A 17,779-nucleotide genomic window follows, 5' to 3' on the forward strand; every position below is an offset into this window, starting at 1 on the left:
CTGTTCTAAATAACCTAATGATGCTTTAGAAACAAAACAGAAGACATTGAGAAAAAAAATGGTAGACATACTAAAAATATGAAATATATTGACTAAGTTTTTATTTAAATATGAAAAAACAGAAATCTAAATAAAGGCTATTAAAACATATTTTTTTCCTTCAAATAAAACTGCTAACAGGTTCTTTGCTCTTGGACATTTAGTATATATTGTCATTTAGTATATATTTATATGTTCTAAGTTGAATATTATAATTTTGATTTCTATGCACTTCTTATTATCTGACAGTTATGAATTGAGATATATTTTCTATTTCAGAATGAGTAATTTAACTACTATGGTAGAGTTGGGAAAAGATACAGAGAAGTGTGACAAATCTTTAAAATGTTTCACTATGGATGAAGCATTTCTCAATGACTTATTAGAATGCTCAGTATGCTTAGAACAGTTAGATAGTAGCAGTAAAGTCCTTCCATGTCAGCACACTTTTTGTAAGAGATGTTTGCATGAAATTTTAAACTCTCACAAAGAACTGAGATGTCCTGAGTGCAGGATATTAGTGGATGTCAAGATTGAAGAATTGCCGTGCAATATACTATTAGTGCGTCTTTTAGAAGGTCTAAAAAATAATGTTCGGCCTAAGAGAGTGGGTAGCAGCACTGATGTTGCTTTACGGAGTGCTGAATCGAGTTCGGGACAGCAAACTACTCCACCTCATCCTCAGCTACCTCAACCTCTTGGTAGCTTACAGCGGTCCCCGAGTGTTACAGATTTACGGATGGTGCCAAAACAGGTAAGCTGATTATTTTCAGAGCCATTTTATTGTATTTGATTTTAGATGTTCTTTACAAAACAAAACTTGATCTCATTTGCAAAATATACTGATACAATTAAATTATTTTTTATTAACTGTTATAGTATTGTATAAAATTCTATAATGTGTTTTTTAATGTATTTTTATCACTGTATTTTTTATAATGACTGTAATGTATTGAAAATAATTGAAATTTTTTTAATTTGTATTTTTCTAGTGTTTTAAGATAACTTTTCTGATTTATTACAGCTAAACAAGACAAATGGAATAAATAATTATAGCATTTCATGTTTATATAACTTCTAATACATACAAAAGATCTTTCATAAATGCCTGTTAATTTGAGCTTTCATTTTAGTCTTTGAGAATTTACAATTTTAGTCGTGACAAAAACTGAATATGATCAAGTATTTTTTTAAATGGATCTAAAATATCATTTATTCAGATTTTGTCATTACATTGAGTTGGGAGAATTTAAAAGTTTCATCATTGAAGCTATATTTATAATAACATTTTTTCTATTAACTTTCTAATTTAAATTCTGCTTTTATGTATTGTTTAGTGTATTTAATATTCAATTATTTATGTTTAAATAGGTTTTACAAGCCTGTCCTTGTGCTAAAGCTCTTTATCCATATGAAGCCAAAGTACCAGGGTAAGATTTTTTCTTCTTCTTTGAATTGTTTGTATGTTTATATGAGATCAATGCTAAATATTAAAATGTAATTGTGTTTCATTTCATAGCTAAATTACAAAATTTTGCACCCATCAAAAAAAAAAAAATTTCTTTTGTTATTACTGGTACTATTTTATAGAAAATTTAATTGCTCAATTAAACATTGGAATTTAAACTTTGCTTTTCAATAATAGTGACAATGGAGATTCTGTAAGATTATCTGGAGTTATATTTAAAAAAAAAAGGAAAATTATTGATATTTTAATGAATTTTCTACATTTTAAATATGATATTTAACATTGTATAAAAAAAAATTGAGATTGTGAAACTTGTTACTAACTGTAAAAAAATGTAGTTCTAAACCACACACATATAATTAAAGTAATTTATATTTATCCTATTAATGCCGAAATGTTTTAATTAATAAAAAGAAGTAATATTTAGTAGACCAAATGCTTTAGATCACTTAAACTTCTTAATTAGATCTCTTTAAATTTTTAATTATTAAAATTTGATTTTCTTAGGTATATAAAGTTTTATCAGCATTAAAATGTGACAAAATTATACCAAAGCCTATAATTCTTACTAGCATTTCCATAAATTAAATGTTTTTAACTTTTGATTAAATTCGATGCACTTTTATTTTTATTTGAAAAAAAAATTTCAATGAATTTTAATAATGTTACATCTTTCAATCTTTTTTATTTATAAAAATTTATTTTATTTCAAGTCATCTCTACTCACTGATAAAAAAATTTTTTAATAAATTCATCTCACTGCTATTTAAAACTAGTATTTATTTAAAAAGAATTTTTACATTATTAAATTTTCCTGCTAAAGACGCAATAAATCTTTTAAAATTTTTTTGTTGTTTTAAAACAAGTGTTTATAGAACAACAAGCTTTAACATTAGTTTCTTTAAATGTATATATGTTCTTTTCTGCTCATTTATGTAATACAGTTTATTTCGCAAGTTTTTGTAAAAAGGAGGTACAGAAAAATGAATCATTTTTAAGGAGTATGAATTGGATTAATTATCTACTCTTTCCAGTAAATCCTTCAATCATTGTTTGATATTCCTGACTTAAAAACACTTTCTTTTTTATTTATAACAGTCATAATTTTAATGTGAATTTTTAAATTAAGATGGCACGTTGACATTGAGTTAGATCTCCATCACTGCCTCCTCAAAAAATTTTAACGCATATACAAAAGTACTCTATATACGTATATAGACTTTTACTTTACGCATTACGTACTACATACACATATACAAAACTGGTTTTATTGTTCACTTCTACATCGTTCAACAGAGAACGATCCGAATTTTTATTTCTCACATTGTACTCAGATCTCGCATACGGGTATGGACTTGGTCATTTGACAATAGATATGACTAACTTTCTTAACTGTGACATATTTTAGGGCTGTGCCTTACATTGCATCCATCCCAAAAACCAAGGTATAACTTTTTTTTTTAATTATGTGAGAAACACACATTACATCTCTTAAGTTGTTACCTGTTAAGAAATGACTTAATTATTATATGTATTAAAATATTATAAGATATACGATAAAATATTATTCAATTGTCTTCATATAAATTCTTTATTTGTTCATAACTTTTTTTATTTCTCTTTTATTTTACTAATTGTGATAATTATTTTATAGTGATCTCACCTTCAAAAAAGGAGATGTCATTATTTTGAGAAAAAGAGTTGACCAAAACTGGTTTTATGGTGAACTTGGTGGAAAATCTGGCTTTGTGCCAGCTAGTTTTGTGCAAGTTGTTGTACCTATACCTTCTCATGTGCCACAGTGCAAAGCTTTGTATGACTTCCAAATAAGTAGCAGTGAAGAAAAGGATTGTTTAACTTTTGTAAAGGTATAATTTTTTTTATTGTAATCCCTTATAATCATAAAAATTTCACTTTAAGGCATGAAAAACAATGTTCGTGGAATAAACATTTTTCAAAAAAATTGTGCTGCCTACTTTAGGTGGACATAACCTGCAGTCTAAAATCTAAGTGCTGCCCGTAGTTTGCCTTCTTACCAAAAATGCATTAGAGAAAATTGCATAACTAGCATAAGGAATTTTATAACTGTTTTCAAACTAATTTTTGTGAACTTTAGTAAAACTCTAAAAGTATAATATCAACTGATTCACTGTTGCACTTTCTTTTAGAAAATGAACATAAAGTGTTTTTTCTTCCGAAGAAGGTGTCTTTTATCTAATAAACGGGAATCTCTGGTCGCTGGACTTTTGCTGTTATTGATCACCAACCATCGGGGACTATATTTTATGAATCCTGATCACAGATATAATAAGGGGAACTTCTTAGTCATGTTTAATTGTTTTAATCAATTTTTCATTTCAGTTTTTCTACTTGTTATTTAGTCCGAATTAATTTATGTAAAAACTGAATTCATTGCAGCCTCCTTAAGGTAAAATATTTTTGCTGGCACCCTCTCAAAAAAGGTTGTGCATTTTTAACTATTAAAGGTTATAATGTGAGTAAACTTTTGATTTTTAACAGAAAAGCAATGGTGCAGTATAGTAAGCAGAGGAAGTAGGGGTAGTCTCTTTTAGTTATATGTAATAATTATAATTTAATTTTTTTATGTTCTAAACCTCCATTTTTTATTGTTTCTTTTACTTTGCTTGTATTATTTTTAGCAAATATGAAAAAACGAAACTTAAATAATTTCTACGTACACAAATCATTCAGTACATGAATTTGTTTTCCAACTTGTAAATAAAGTGTCATAAATAATATTTAGAGGAAATGTTAAATAAATTATTAATTTAGATATGATTTAAGTTAAAGATATTATTTTGCAAAGAAAAATAATTATTAAAAAAAAAATGTGTGCAAAATTTTTTTTCTTCTGAAATTTCACTCTACGTTCTAACATTTATGTTAAAAACTAAATTCTATTATTCAATATAATCTGTTAAATGTTGAAAATTTTTAAATTCCTTTAATTTTTAGGGTGATATATTGAATGTTATTAGACGAATAGATGATCACTGGGCTGAAGGAAAATTGCGTGATAGAATTGGAATTTTCCCCATATCTTTCGTTGAGGTAAGAGATATACTCCAAAAATAATAATTCCAATTGTATTTGAGAATTTTTAAGTAGATGAAATATTTGTTTTTTACTGATTGTCTTAAAAATGTTTCTGTGCTTATATTTTATTTTTAAATTTTGTTGCTGGTGATCATTATTATGAAGAAACATTCCTTTTGTACTGGTATTTGAGAAAAAATTGATTATCAGTTATCAATAACCAGTTATAAATCGTTGTTTAGGAAAAATAATTTGAAGTTTTATTTATTTTTTTTATAATAATTGCCCTTTTTTATTGTGGACACAGAGAACATTAATTGACAAGATTAGGAAATTTATCTGGTGGCCACTAGAGGTAAATTAATTTAAGGCAGTTTTTTTCGTTCCACTGGGCAATTTTTGCATTAAAAGTACTTTAATAATGACTTAGCTTCTTAATTGTTATTAAAAATATTTGTTTATCTTAGTTTTAAAAAAATGTAATTATATAATGAGAAATTATTATAAAAAATCTAGGCATTATACCATATTATGTTTTAAGGAAAAATAACTTAAAAAAAGGGGAGGAATGTATAATAGGTTTGATTTTAGACTTTTTTTTCTGTATCGGAATGAAATGTAATTACCTTATCTGGAAAATTAAACCTCTTAATGAACTTAAAATAGTAATATTAGAAATTTTAAAGCACGTCCGAAAGTGATAATTAAAATGTGTGATTTGAAACTCTTGTATTGTAATAATCTTTGTAAAGATACAGGATTTTGAAAAATGCTTGGAGAAGTGTAGCAATAACTGCCTTAAAAAAAAAATTTTAAAAAATCATCTAGATTTATGATGAAATCTATGCAAATAAAGCAGGCCAGAAAGTGATCTATTATGTGCGTGATTTATAACTCATGAGTTGTAATGCCGCGTTAAATGCATAGGCATTTCAAATACCCCATGGAAATTAGTATCTGTAACTGCAAAAAAAAAATTATTGAAGATGATTGGATTTAGAATGAAATCAGCAAAATAATCGAGTTAAAAAGTGCTTACTCAAACTCGAAATTTGCGTATCGTAATATCATATTAAAAATATTGTTTCTTTTTTTTTTTAAATCATGTGGAATTTCAAAGCAATTATCACAGAAAAAAGTCAAAAGTTATCGAGAAACATAGATTTATATTAGAATCTGTGCAAATTGAGTGTGTTAATAAGTGAGGACTTAAATGTGCTATTCTAAATTTTCGAAATTTTTTAATTTTGTTTTGTTTGGAAGCGCCTACAAACCATGCATCAACATTCGGTAGGCCGCATGTAAGTGGCAGGTTGTGCACCCTTAACCTAGATATACGTTAATCATCAAATTTTTACCCTTCATTTATTATAATCTTAAATTAATTATGTAATGTTTTTTTTAATTTCTTTTCTGTCATGTTGAAAAATTCTTAGTTTTTTTTACTATCATAGTTTATTAATTTTATTGAAAGCATTTTATATTTTCTAGATGAATGCTGCTGCTAGAGCTGTGATGAAATTATCTGCAAAGTAAGATTGCAATTTTCAATATTTTTATTGAAAATGTTTTAGTGTTAAATGACCTAGCAAAAATTGATTCTTGGTTTCTTAAACTGGTTTCAGTTAAATTTTATGTAATACTTTAAGAATGTTTTCCAATATTTTTTGACAGACGAAATAAAAAGCAAAATTTTGAGCACTTTAAGTTCAATGCTGGGAACGAGTGAAGGGACTGTAATTTAAATATTTTTAAAGAAAACTTTAATACACTTTTTTATAATTTTGGTTTGACTCAATTTAAAATCATAACTGCTGGTCAATTTTCACATAATATTCAGAGCCAAATAATGCCACGGTGACGCAACATTTCAAATATTAATTTAGATTTCAAAAGCCTTTCTTTTTTTTAAATCTTATATTTTTTCTTTCTAATAACATTTTGCATTATTTTCGTAATTGACATAGAGGGCTAGAGAGGAACAAAACTTAGCTTAGTTATGAATAACTGTTAGGAACTCTTAATAGTTCTAAAAATAGCATATTATTCATTTAAACATGTTAAATCATTTGATTAAAATTACCCTCATAAATATTCTTTAAGTATATTTCTTATTTTTATTAGAACATTGAAATCCATGCAAGTTGGTCATTTTCATTGAAAGAATGTGTTGGGTCACTTAGATAGGTAGTCAAGTATACTTATAAAGTAGCATTTCAGTTATTTTTTTCTAATTTGATGCTTGAATATGGAGATTAACTAGTTAAAGTAGTCAGTGTAATAGATTTCATTATATGGAATGTTATAGATAAAGTATGTTATATTTAAAAAAATTGTTATTTATTTATTCAGTGTTAAATTACAAAATATTGTTATTTATTATTATAATAATTATTATACTGCTGTAAACTAGGTATAATTTATAAACTTGGTATTCAGTATTGACAAAAGTAGTTCAGGTATAATTTATAAAAATTTATACTGTTAGGTTCGTAAACGTGGTTATAATTTATTTTCAATTTCATGGATCATTTTAGCCTATAATGTCCTTTAATAAAATAATATAATAGACCGTATAGAATTTGAAATAATTATTTAATAATTTATATTTTTGCGTTGTGATCAATTTAAATCAAAAATCAAGTAACATATCTAAAATATTCAAATAATTACGACGTGATTCTAAATTAATTGACGTGATGTTAAATTAATTGGTATATTCATACTTTAAAACTAACATTTAAATTCAGTATTTACTATCTCTCCAACGTGCTCGTGCAGGCCATCCATGTGACTCGAAAATTTGTTAGCAATATTAATCTGCTAATCTAAACAGCAATTTGGATTGGAATTAATTTTTAGCAATGATAATTGGCATTATTTAACGAAATATTTAGTTATTTAAAAAAAGGATTATAGATAATCTTAGAGAAACATGGCACTAGACTGCACGTGCACGGAATTTATTCCTATCCAAGAATTAGCACGAGGCATACTCAGAATTAGAGACAAATATTACTTTTAAAAACAAAATGTATTAAAACATAATTCTTGGTTACAATATATATATAAAACATTCTTCTTAACACACTAATTAGGATGTTAGGAATTCAAATTTTTTGGTACAACATCTCCAAAATAAAATTTAAAAAATGTTACAATAATTTACATTATGGAGAACATTTAACAACTTATAAAATTTGGGCTGGGTTTAAAAAAAAAGAAATATTAATTAATCGCACATGGTGGAAGATTATCGGCGTAATTAGGTTTTACGTATCTATTTAAGTTAATTTAACATTAAAAATACTTTTAGACATTGTTAATTAAAGACGTTCGACATTGTTAATTGATATAAATTACTAATTTAATACGCTAGTTTAAAAGAATAAAAATACTTATCGGACGTCCGGTCCCTGGATCCAGGGCCTAGTAGCCCTAAAACGACTATCTAAAAAAATAACGAGTTACCTTTAAGAAAAAATTTACGATACTGACTAACGTGCTCCGCGTCGAAGATTCGAAAAAAAGGGAGGGAGAAAAACAGCGCCCTCTGGAAAGCTCTGATTGGCTCTCACGCCACTACATCATCCTTACTCAGCTATTTTCTGCCTGTTGGGGAAAATCGTTTACACGCGACCCAGCCACCAGCCAATTGTACAACAGATTAAACATTAAAAATATAATAAAAATAGTTTTAACAATTCAATTTACTGGTTTGTGATGTCTCGATTTTTTTTTTTTTTTTTTTTTTTTTTGTTTATAAAAATTAATACAGAACAAGTATAGTAAAAAGAAAAAAAATTGCATACAAAAAATATAAAATTCTGCTATTTTGTTAAACTGCAACTTAAGTGTTTTTGTTTAATTATCTCAGCATTACAGCTGGAAAGTAAGTTAATTTTAAATAATATAGAAAATTAAACTTAGCTTTTGTGTTCAATGATGTTTAACTTCATATAACACAATCGTGAATTAGACTAATCTTTTTGTGTTGAGATAGAAATTAAAATTCCAAAATCTATTCTTAAATTTAACAGGGCTCATACAGACACCTTATACTTCTTTGAAATAAAAATGCCTCCAAGGGGTACTTGGAACTACTTAGATTTCCAAATTAGTCCTTAGAAACTCCTTAGATTATTGTGTTGGATAGATGAACTTACTAAGTCCGCTGGTGAATTTGCTTTTCCAAGCAGGGAAACAAAATATGACTTAGCTGTCAAAATGTAATAGTTTAGGAGGAACTTTAAAATAAAATAAAATTGAATTGTTAGAGTTAGAAGAAAAAAATAACATCAAATAATTTTAATTTTTCATGTTACAAGCAAACTTAATAACTGTGGTTTTTTAATAAAATGCCTTAGATTTTCTTTTGTATTCAAATTTAAAAATATAAGATTGGAAGCTGTAAAAAATATTTATGTGTGAAAGTGATAACTTTATTTATTTTTCTTGGTGAAGTTTGACTAAGTCAAAATTTATTTCAAAAGGTCTGGAGGAAACATCTTATGCAAAATATACATTTTTGCAAGTTTTTTATAGTAACTGCTTTTAGATTTGAAAAGAAAAAAAACTTATGTTATCTTTTACGCAAATTTTTTAAATTTTGGCCTCCTTGAATTTCTTCTTCTGATCTCTGTATGAATCCTGATTTAAGTCTTAACTGAGTTTCACAACCATTAAATATTAACATATTGATAGAAATGTTATTAAAACTTAACAACTTGATTCAACTCCTATTTTTATTTATTTGAACTTTTTGTACCATAAATAATTTAATTTTATTGTTTATATGAAGTTAAATAAAAATGAAATAGAAAAATATTTTGGTGTTAGTATATTCAACTTGTTTAATTTTGTTTTTCCAATTTTTATTTTGGTTACTAAATAATATTTTTCATTCTAGTGCTCAGTCTTCAAGAATTCTTCCTCCAGTGGCTCCATCTACTGATTCTCATTTTATCACTGCCACAACAAGTAATTTGAATATTTAAATAGGCTTTTTTGTTGGTGTCTCATTAATGCAATGAAAAGAAAATGTATTTAAAATAAAATAGATAACTGATATTTTTGTTATTGTTTGTTTTAAATAGCTTGTTAATTTCAAATAAAATAGCGGGACATAATGTAGTCATTATTATTATTTGACCTTAATTATCAAAAGTAAAATATTTAAATTATTTCAGGTGTTGAAAATGCTGCTCAAAGTCCTCAGTATCAAGATTCAAGCAGTACTGGAAACATGTCTCAGCCTGTTTCATCTGGAATCAGTCCTCCATTTTCATCTACTGCCTTTACATCTCCCATTCATAGTTCTTCTCATACAATTCATCAAAATGTAAGCATGGCTGGCTATCCTGGATCTTCATATGATGGCCAACACCATGCAAGTACATCATCACATCATCGTCAACCACAATCATCATCAGTTAAAGCCTCTTCAGATGAACATCATGTATCAAATGATGGCTCTCATGAAAATTCTGCTGTTTCTAAATCTAGGTCAACACCTAGTCCCAGTACGGCTTTCTCATCTGTCGCATCAGTGACACCTCCTTTGGTAAGTTGTTAATTAATGTATTTAAATTTTTGTTTAGCTAACAATTTTTATTCAATATGCGTGAAGTGAACTCTGAAAGAATGAGATAGTAAAGCTATGAGGGAAAGTTTAAAAGTTTCCAAATAAATAAATAAAAAAAATATGTAATGGTTTTGATTCTGCTTGTTATTTTATGCTTTTTTTCCCCTTCATTTTTTGAAACTAAATGCATCTAATAGTTTGTTTCATATGAAACTATGTTTGTCTTTTTAAATTTGGAAAAGGTGAGGTTTAACATTTGACTTTTGAAAAAAGAGAATAGTTCAGGTACTGATATCAATATAAAACTTTGTAATTAATTTGATAGCAAGCGGCTGATTTTATTTTAATTGTCTACAATAGTGAAGACTTTTTCTGTTTTAACTGTATTAAGTGATATTATTATGCAACCAAAAGAAAAAAAATACTAAATTTTAGGGTTTAGGAAGATGAAAAAAATACTTAAATTTCAAAATGATTAAATCACACATAGCAAGTTACTTGATTAAAATCTTCAAAGGTTTCAAAAATATACAAATTTGGAAAAAAGAGTTAACATGTTTCAAGTCCTCAAAAACAGACACCCATTATCAAGACTTGTCAGACGCAAATGTGAAGAAACAAAAGTGATTTGAAATATAAAGCGTAAAGTTGTCAAAAAAATGGAAAATAATGGTGTGAAACAAAGCTATTAAAACCACAGTAACTGAGAGAGAAAAAAGATGAAAAACAGAACAAGAAAAACCATTTTGGCCGAGAAGGGCAAATCAGGGTGAAAGTCATTTTCACGTGTTATGAAAAGGTGGTCAGGAACTAATGTTTAATGATTATTCTTATTCTTTATAACGGGCTTATCTATCACATTCCTTAAGTCTCTAATTTGTCAGATTCTGATAGTATTTTGTTTTTCCTCAGTTAAATATTAATTTGAATTGCGTGTTTTATATTTTTCTGTTTTCTTTTTTGATTAGGATTCCAAAACTACATATTAAGATATTTTTTTTGCAGGACAGCCTATATATTTAAATGAAAACAGGCTTAAAACTGTCAGAGATATTTGCATCAGTAATTTGAATTTTCCTTTAAAGCTAAGCATTATTGTAGAAAAATGAATCACAAAACTTAAATTACTTTTAGAGACTTTATTTATATTATAATATTTTTATTTAATTTGATATGTATATTAGTTGATGTGCTGTGTTTAAATTTCATAGCGAGCTGAATCAATAGCTGGTGCTCAGACACCGACTCAAGGAAATACAGATGAAGCTCAGGGAGTTTCCACTTCTCTTTCTTGTTCGTCTGAATCTTCTAAAAATAGTCATACACCTGCACGATCCACAGGTGCTTCTCAGCCACCTACGCATGTTCCTGTTCCAACTTTGTATGTTTCATTCATTACAATTCATTTTATTATTTACATTCTAATTTAACAAGGTCTTTTAAGGAAAATAGAAAAGCCACTGTTTAAGTGCCTTACGCTTGAAGCAAAAATAACTGAAATATTTTAAAATGTATAAATTTTTTTTTTTAAATTGCTACTTTGTTGGCATTTTTTTACCTAGATGAAAATTATAAAATCAATTTCTTATTCCCATATTTTGGATTCTTTTACGAACCGGATAATCGGCCAGCATTGGAATAAGTTTTTAAATATTAAAATATCAGACCACAAATGCTTTTTTTTAGTCAAAACTGTGGCTATTGACATTTAGCGCTATTTTCTGAATAAATATAGATGGCGCTGGCTAAATGTAGGTTTAACTTGACCCAACAGTTATAAGTAACTGTTGCTAACTCACATCAGTTATGAAAATAGCATATTATTTGCAAAAAACATCATTTCCTGCGACTACAGTGCCCTCGAGAAACAACCCTAAATGTTAATATAGTGTGAGAAATACCAATTATTGCTCAATATTTTGTAATGTATTTTTTACTGAATAATTTTTTTTGGAACATTTATTTTTAATTAAAAAATTTTCTGTATCTATGTCTTTGTCTAAGGTATCGGTTAAATATTTTTCTTATTCATTTGAGTGCCTGTAGTGAGTTTTTTCATGGCAAGCATTTTTTAAAATGTAAATTGAAAAAGTAGACAAATTTTTTTTGTTTTTTTACTGCCAAAATTTTGATTTATCAAGTATTTTTTTTAAAAATATTTATTTTGTATTATTTTTAGCTATTTGGCTCTTTACACGTACAGACCTTTGAAGGAGGATGAGTTGGAATTGAGAAAAGGTGAATTATATACTGTAAGTGAAAAGTGCCAAGACGGTTGGTTTAAAGGAACATCACTAAGAACAGGTCTAAGTGGAGTATTTCCCGGAAATTATGTTCAAATTGCAAAGTAATTTTTTGATTTTGTCATTTCAAACTCATATCTTTCAATCTTTTCACAAAACTATCTTTTTTAGTAAAATATTTTTTACAGTCAAAATTTAAGGAACATAAATAATAAATTAAGCTTCTGTAGAAGATTATATTAATTGTACTCTGAAATATTTGCTATTCCTACCATCTAATTTAAAATTAGTTATACATGTCCATCTTTATTTTAATTAGTTGGTGTCCATTTGAATAAGCTTTACTTGTATTCATTGATAAATTGGAAATTCATCAGAACTTTGTTGATGTTAAAAAATTGATTTCATTCAGAATATTAACATTCTTTTTATTATATCTTTATTTACATTAAAATATATTAAATGAATCATTATTTCTATTTTTAAATGTTGTTCAAAGTGTATAGCATTTTTTAAAATAGGTTATTTTTGATCTTCAGTTTTTATAAACCCTTAACAATGTTTTTAATTGAATATTTGTGAAAAGTGCTGAATTTATCTTTTCCAAAGAAATTTTGTCGTTGCCCTATCAATTGTTGGCATAAATTACTCATAAAGCGGGGTTTTTCACTATGTTCCATTCAACGTTTAACATTTCATACAACCACAATCTGTTTGGTGGTTTATTGTCTATACTGTAGGAATACACCATCATTTTACACATTGGATGGGTTATGCTTGTGCTCTGCATGCTTGTGCACTGAGCTAAATTGGGTTGGAAGGATTCTTGCACTTACACATCCATCATTTCAGCATTTTGCTAAAAATTTTCGATTTCAGGTTTCATCTCCCGTTCTTTGAAATTGAACTGAAAATCTTTCCAATTTTTGCTCATCGTGGGGACAAACTAAGCATCTTTTCCCCAATAGCAAGAAATTTTTTGTTTTGTTTGTTTCATTGATGATGAAGTGCTATTGTCTTCATTACAAGCAAGTTAATGTTCTTGCATTGTATCATTACCAGAACATGACTTGGGGATCATAAACTAATTAAGTATTTTCATGTGGGTCAAGGGCAGTCAACTATGCTTCATCAATTCAAATTTTCATCTCCCTTTAGTTCAATTTTAAGGATAAGAATTAATTGAAATTATTGATCGTCAGATTTTGTTCCCGGGGTACCATTCTCCAATTGTATAAAATATTTTGGACTTTATATTGTAGACCTACTTTAATTTTGCTGGATTTGTTATTAAAATTTTCAATAACTACTTTTGAGTTACTAAATAGAAAAAAAAATTTAGAGAAAAGATTTTAAATTGTATGAATAAAAAGGCATTTTAACATTTAGCAAATGCAGTAAGAAATATGCGATTCAGATTTTTTATTTCAAAATATAATTTATATCTTTATCATTTGATTTAAAACTAATTGAAATTAAAAGATCAATAATCTCATCTTTGTTAAATGTAAGCAATATAGCATGTAATATAATTTACTTCTGACAAAAATGTTTAGTTTCAATACTCATTGTGTTCTAATTTCAAAATTATTAAAATATTTTAATAATTTTATTAAAGAAATACTGAACAAAATTACAAATTTTATTAAAAACTAAATTTGGGGCCGTTAATTTATTTACATTTGTATTTTCAGTTTATTAAGACTTGCTAATTTCTCTAAACATGTTTATCATTTCAGTATGATATATATTATTAATCATGTAAATGGTTGTAATCGTTGGGTATACATTAAATAATTTTTATTTAAATTTTAACAATATGCCAGGTAACTTTTTCAAGTTGGAAGTTAATCTTACTGTAGCTTCGAATTAAAATTATTATTTTGTTACATAATTGAATAAGTAATTATTAATTTAAAAAATAGAATAAGCAAACCTATATTGAGTATGTTTAAAATAGTCTAAACTTTTTTTTTAAGGTAGCAAAAAAAAAATCAAAAATGGAGTTCTTTACCCAAAACTATTGATTTTGTCTTAATTTTTTTTAAGGGCTTAAAAATATTTCTGAATGCTTTTAAGAAGTACTTATTTTTTGTTGAAAAATTTGGTTACGTATCCTTTTGTTAAAAGATAGTTATCCTACTTTGTGATTAAAGTTTCATGAAATATTTCCATCCAGAAAATAAGCATGAAAATAAGTCCCATAACACTGTGCAGTAGTTGTTATTGGAGTTCCTTTCAAGAAAGCAACTTCAAAATTATATTTAAATATTAAAGACTGAAAAATGTGATTAATAATTGTAGCAATTGCTGATGAGTTTACTATTTATTTAATTTAAATTAATAGTTTTAAACCTAATAACATAATAGTGATCTTTAACAAGTGACAACATTTTCATCCAGAATGATTAAAAAATAAATAATATAAAAAGAAATACTTATAATAAGTTAGTCATATCAGTTTTTTTGCATTTTTTTAAAAATAAAAAACATTTTAAATAAAAATGAGGAATAAATGTTTGATAGGAAGTTATGAGGTATTTGGCAGATTTTTTAAAAAAAAATGTAATCTTTCTTTGTAGTTCTAAGTCAGTTTGAAAAGTTTCAGTGCTGATATTCTATTAATAGTCAATCTAATTTTTGCAGAAATCACTTTTTGATTTTTCTGTGCTTTGCTTGCCTTTTTTTCTCAATATATACTACTATAAATGGAAAAAAAAAACATTGTGATTGAATTCTTTATGCATATTTTTACAGTACAATATGTTCTAAATCTACACATAATTGTTGTATAATCATTTTACATGTTAGATGTAAAAATTACATGCTTGTTGCAATGAGAAAAATGTGATTTTGGCATTATAACTAACATCTGCTCACAAAATACTGCAGTTCATTTAAGATTAAAAAAATCAGATAAATCATAAAATAACAAATAAATTGTAATTTACTACTACAAATTGCTTTTTACTTATTTGAATAATATGTAAAAAAACGTTGTAAATAGAAATATGTTATAAAAGAGGATTTTTTTTTTAAAATGAGTAATATTAAAAAATTGCCCATAAACAGCTCTTGCTTGTTTTATGCATATCTGGTATTTGATTCAAAATTGAGAACATTATTTCATTATGAACATTATTTTATTATGATGGACATACAAATGATGCATAATTTCTTTACAGGTCTGCTGTGCTACAGCCACACATTGGCGTATCAATAGCTGGGCGTACATCTCCGGCATCATCTACTTCTCCTCCGCCAGCTGGAACGACGCCTTTGCAAAGAACAACTTTTTCAGGATTGACCACTGAAAATCCTCACCTGTTTCATCCAATTTCCACTCAAGGCGTCATTTACACCAACAGTCCCATAACACTGTGCAGTAGAGTGCCTGCTACATCTACTTCTCCTGTTTCACCTGCTCATCCTGCTGTGTTAGAGTGGGCTCATAGTATAGCTGTAGCAGCTCCACTTCAGAGGTTGTCACGACCTGTCAGCTCTGTTGCATCATTTTCCCCTGCTTTGTATAAATCAGAGGTAAAGGAAATTTACTTGTTCTTTTTAAATCTCAATGTTTATTTTTATTACTAATAATTATTTAAAAAAAATTAAGGAATTATTGGAATTTTTTTTCTATATTGTAAATTAAAATTTTAAGGGTCCTCTTCAAGCAAAAAAAAAAAAAAGATTTTGCTTTCTCGGTGTTAACTAACAAGGAATTATATGCCCAGAATCTTATTTATTCAGTTACTAAAAAATTTTTGTTGCATTTTATTCATTGAAATTTGTTCTTTTGAATTTAGTTACCAAATTTTAAAGCTTAAGATTGTAAGTATTTTTAAAACTTTTTGAAAGTTTAAAGTTTTTCAAAATTCCAACTTTAAAAATACTTTTACTTTAAAATTTAAAATTCTTCAACCCACAATCCTTAAAATTTAATTTTCTTTAAAATGCTTCGAATTAAGTTCAATGGAATACATTTCAATGAATAAAATGAAGCAAGAATTTTTAAAAAATATTAATTAGTCACTGATTAAATAAGGAAATTTTGAACATTGTTATCTTTAGGTTAGCAGGAAGGATGTAAAATTCTTAAACTCTCTTAAGAATACTCTGAAGGGAACCCTTAGGGGATTTCTTTTAACAAAGTCATTTAGTGTTTGTTTTTTAATTTCTGTAAATATTTAAAATTTATTGAATATTCAAAATATTAGCAAAAAGACTTCAGCTTAAAAATTTATTTACAAATTATATTCTCTGTCTTTTTAGCTAAATATTTATTTTTAAAATATTTTTTTTCCAGCTTAAAAATAGTTCGTATTGTGTAGTTCGTGTGGCACTTTTGTGGTGTTTTTACCTTATCAGAGTAAGCTCTTCTGTATTGCTATGTTGCAACTTAAACTGAATAATTCACTCCAACAATAATCAAATTTGTATGTCTCTAAAATAAAATTTAACATTTATTATATATTAGATAGTGGCACTTGTGTTTTAGATGTTAGTGATCATCAAAAATAATGTTAACAATAAATTTAGTGCGGATTCAGAATTTTGAATGAATGTTTAAGTGTACAAAGTAATCAACTGGAATTAAAAAAAAATACAAGATTCTTTTTAAAATATCTAATTAAGCAGTCTCTCACTTTGAAATAAAATATTTAATTCACATTAATCTAAAAATTTAACTATAATGCAGAAGCTATGCGTTGCATACTTCAATTTGTTGAAAATCTGGAGTAACTAAACCTGTTTATCTTAGTAAAAAAAATGATCTCAAACATTAAATTACAGAAATTTATTTTTTAAACATTACATGTTGAATTTCTTACAGTAAAATTATTTTTCCTCTACATTAATTTTAATCCCAATAGATTGGACCAAAACAAAACGGATTTCCATGTGGCCAGCCTCGTTCATTGGCCATGGCTCCGTGGACTTCTCTATGTGCAATAGATATTAATTCATCGCCATCATCTTCACAGATAGTCACTGATTTCCCAGTGAGAACAACCAGTGCTTCTCCAACAAGAATGCTGTCTTACCAAGCATCACCCAATACTTCTCTCAACCAGAATATGGTATCAAGCAATACAACATCAGAGGGCTTGTCACAGGCAAGGTACAGCACTTCACAGCCCTCTACTCCTCTTATGATGCCCCACTCAGCTCCACCTAATACCAATCCTTTCGTAACTCCTGATCGAGTTAGTTGTTCCACGCCTGTGACAGCTGGAGCAGCATGCCCACAAGCTTCTCAAGCAACGGCCTCACAAAACAGAGTTGAGAAGGTATATTATTTCGTTTGATAATATAAAAACTTTATGCTCTTACAAATTTATTTTCCTGTATTTCATAGAAAACTTTATGCATTTTGATTTAAATATC

General features: G+C 27.1%; 1 protein-coding gene across 5 annotated transcripts in view; it reads left to right on the forward strand.

Moving 5' to 3' along the window:
• The window catches only part of POSH (SH3 domain containing ring finger posh), a 34,125-nt gene that overhangs the window by 5,249 nt on the left and 11,097 nt on the right, over positions 1 to 17,779 (forward strand). For 3 of the 5 annotated variants that reach the window (XM_043051952.3, XM_043051950.3, XM_043051951.3), the window contains exons 2-12: positions 319 to 793; positions 1,411 to 1,469; positions 3,162 to 3,375; positions 4,484 to 4,579; positions 6,056 to 6,096; positions 9,474 to 9,544; positions 9,754 to 10,127; positions 11,360 to 11,529; positions 12,328 to 12,495; positions 15,577 to 15,931; positions 17,266 to 17,682. In XM_043051952.3, the coding sequence (XP_042907886.2) occupies positions 320 to 793; positions 1,411 to 1,469; positions 3,162 to 3,375; positions 4,484 to 4,579; positions 6,056 to 6,096; positions 9,474 to 9,544; positions 9,754 to 10,127; positions 11,360 to 11,529; positions 12,328 to 12,495; positions 15,577 to 15,931; positions 17,266 to 17,682 (2,439 nt within the window). In that variant the 5' untranslated portion in view covers position 319. The remainder of the gene's footprint in view (positions 1 to 318; positions 794 to 1,410; positions 1,470 to 3,161; positions 3,376 to 4,483; positions 4,580 to 6,055; positions 6,097 to 9,473; positions 9,545 to 9,753; positions 10,128 to 11,359; positions 11,530 to 12,327; positions 12,496 to 15,576; positions 15,932 to 17,265; positions 17,683 to 17,779) is intronic. The other 2 variants (XM_071185962.2, XM_043051953.3) reach the window with 1 other exon arrangement.

The sequence above is a fragment of the Parasteatoda tepidariorum genome, chromosome 5 (genome assembly GCF_982258835.1).
Source record: "Parasteatoda tepidariorum strain Cologne lab strain chromosome 5, Ptep-v5.0, whole genome shotgun sequence".
Lineage (NCBI taxonomy): Eukaryota > Metazoa > Arthropoda > Arachnida > Araneae > Theridiidae > Parasteatoda > Parasteatoda tepidariorum.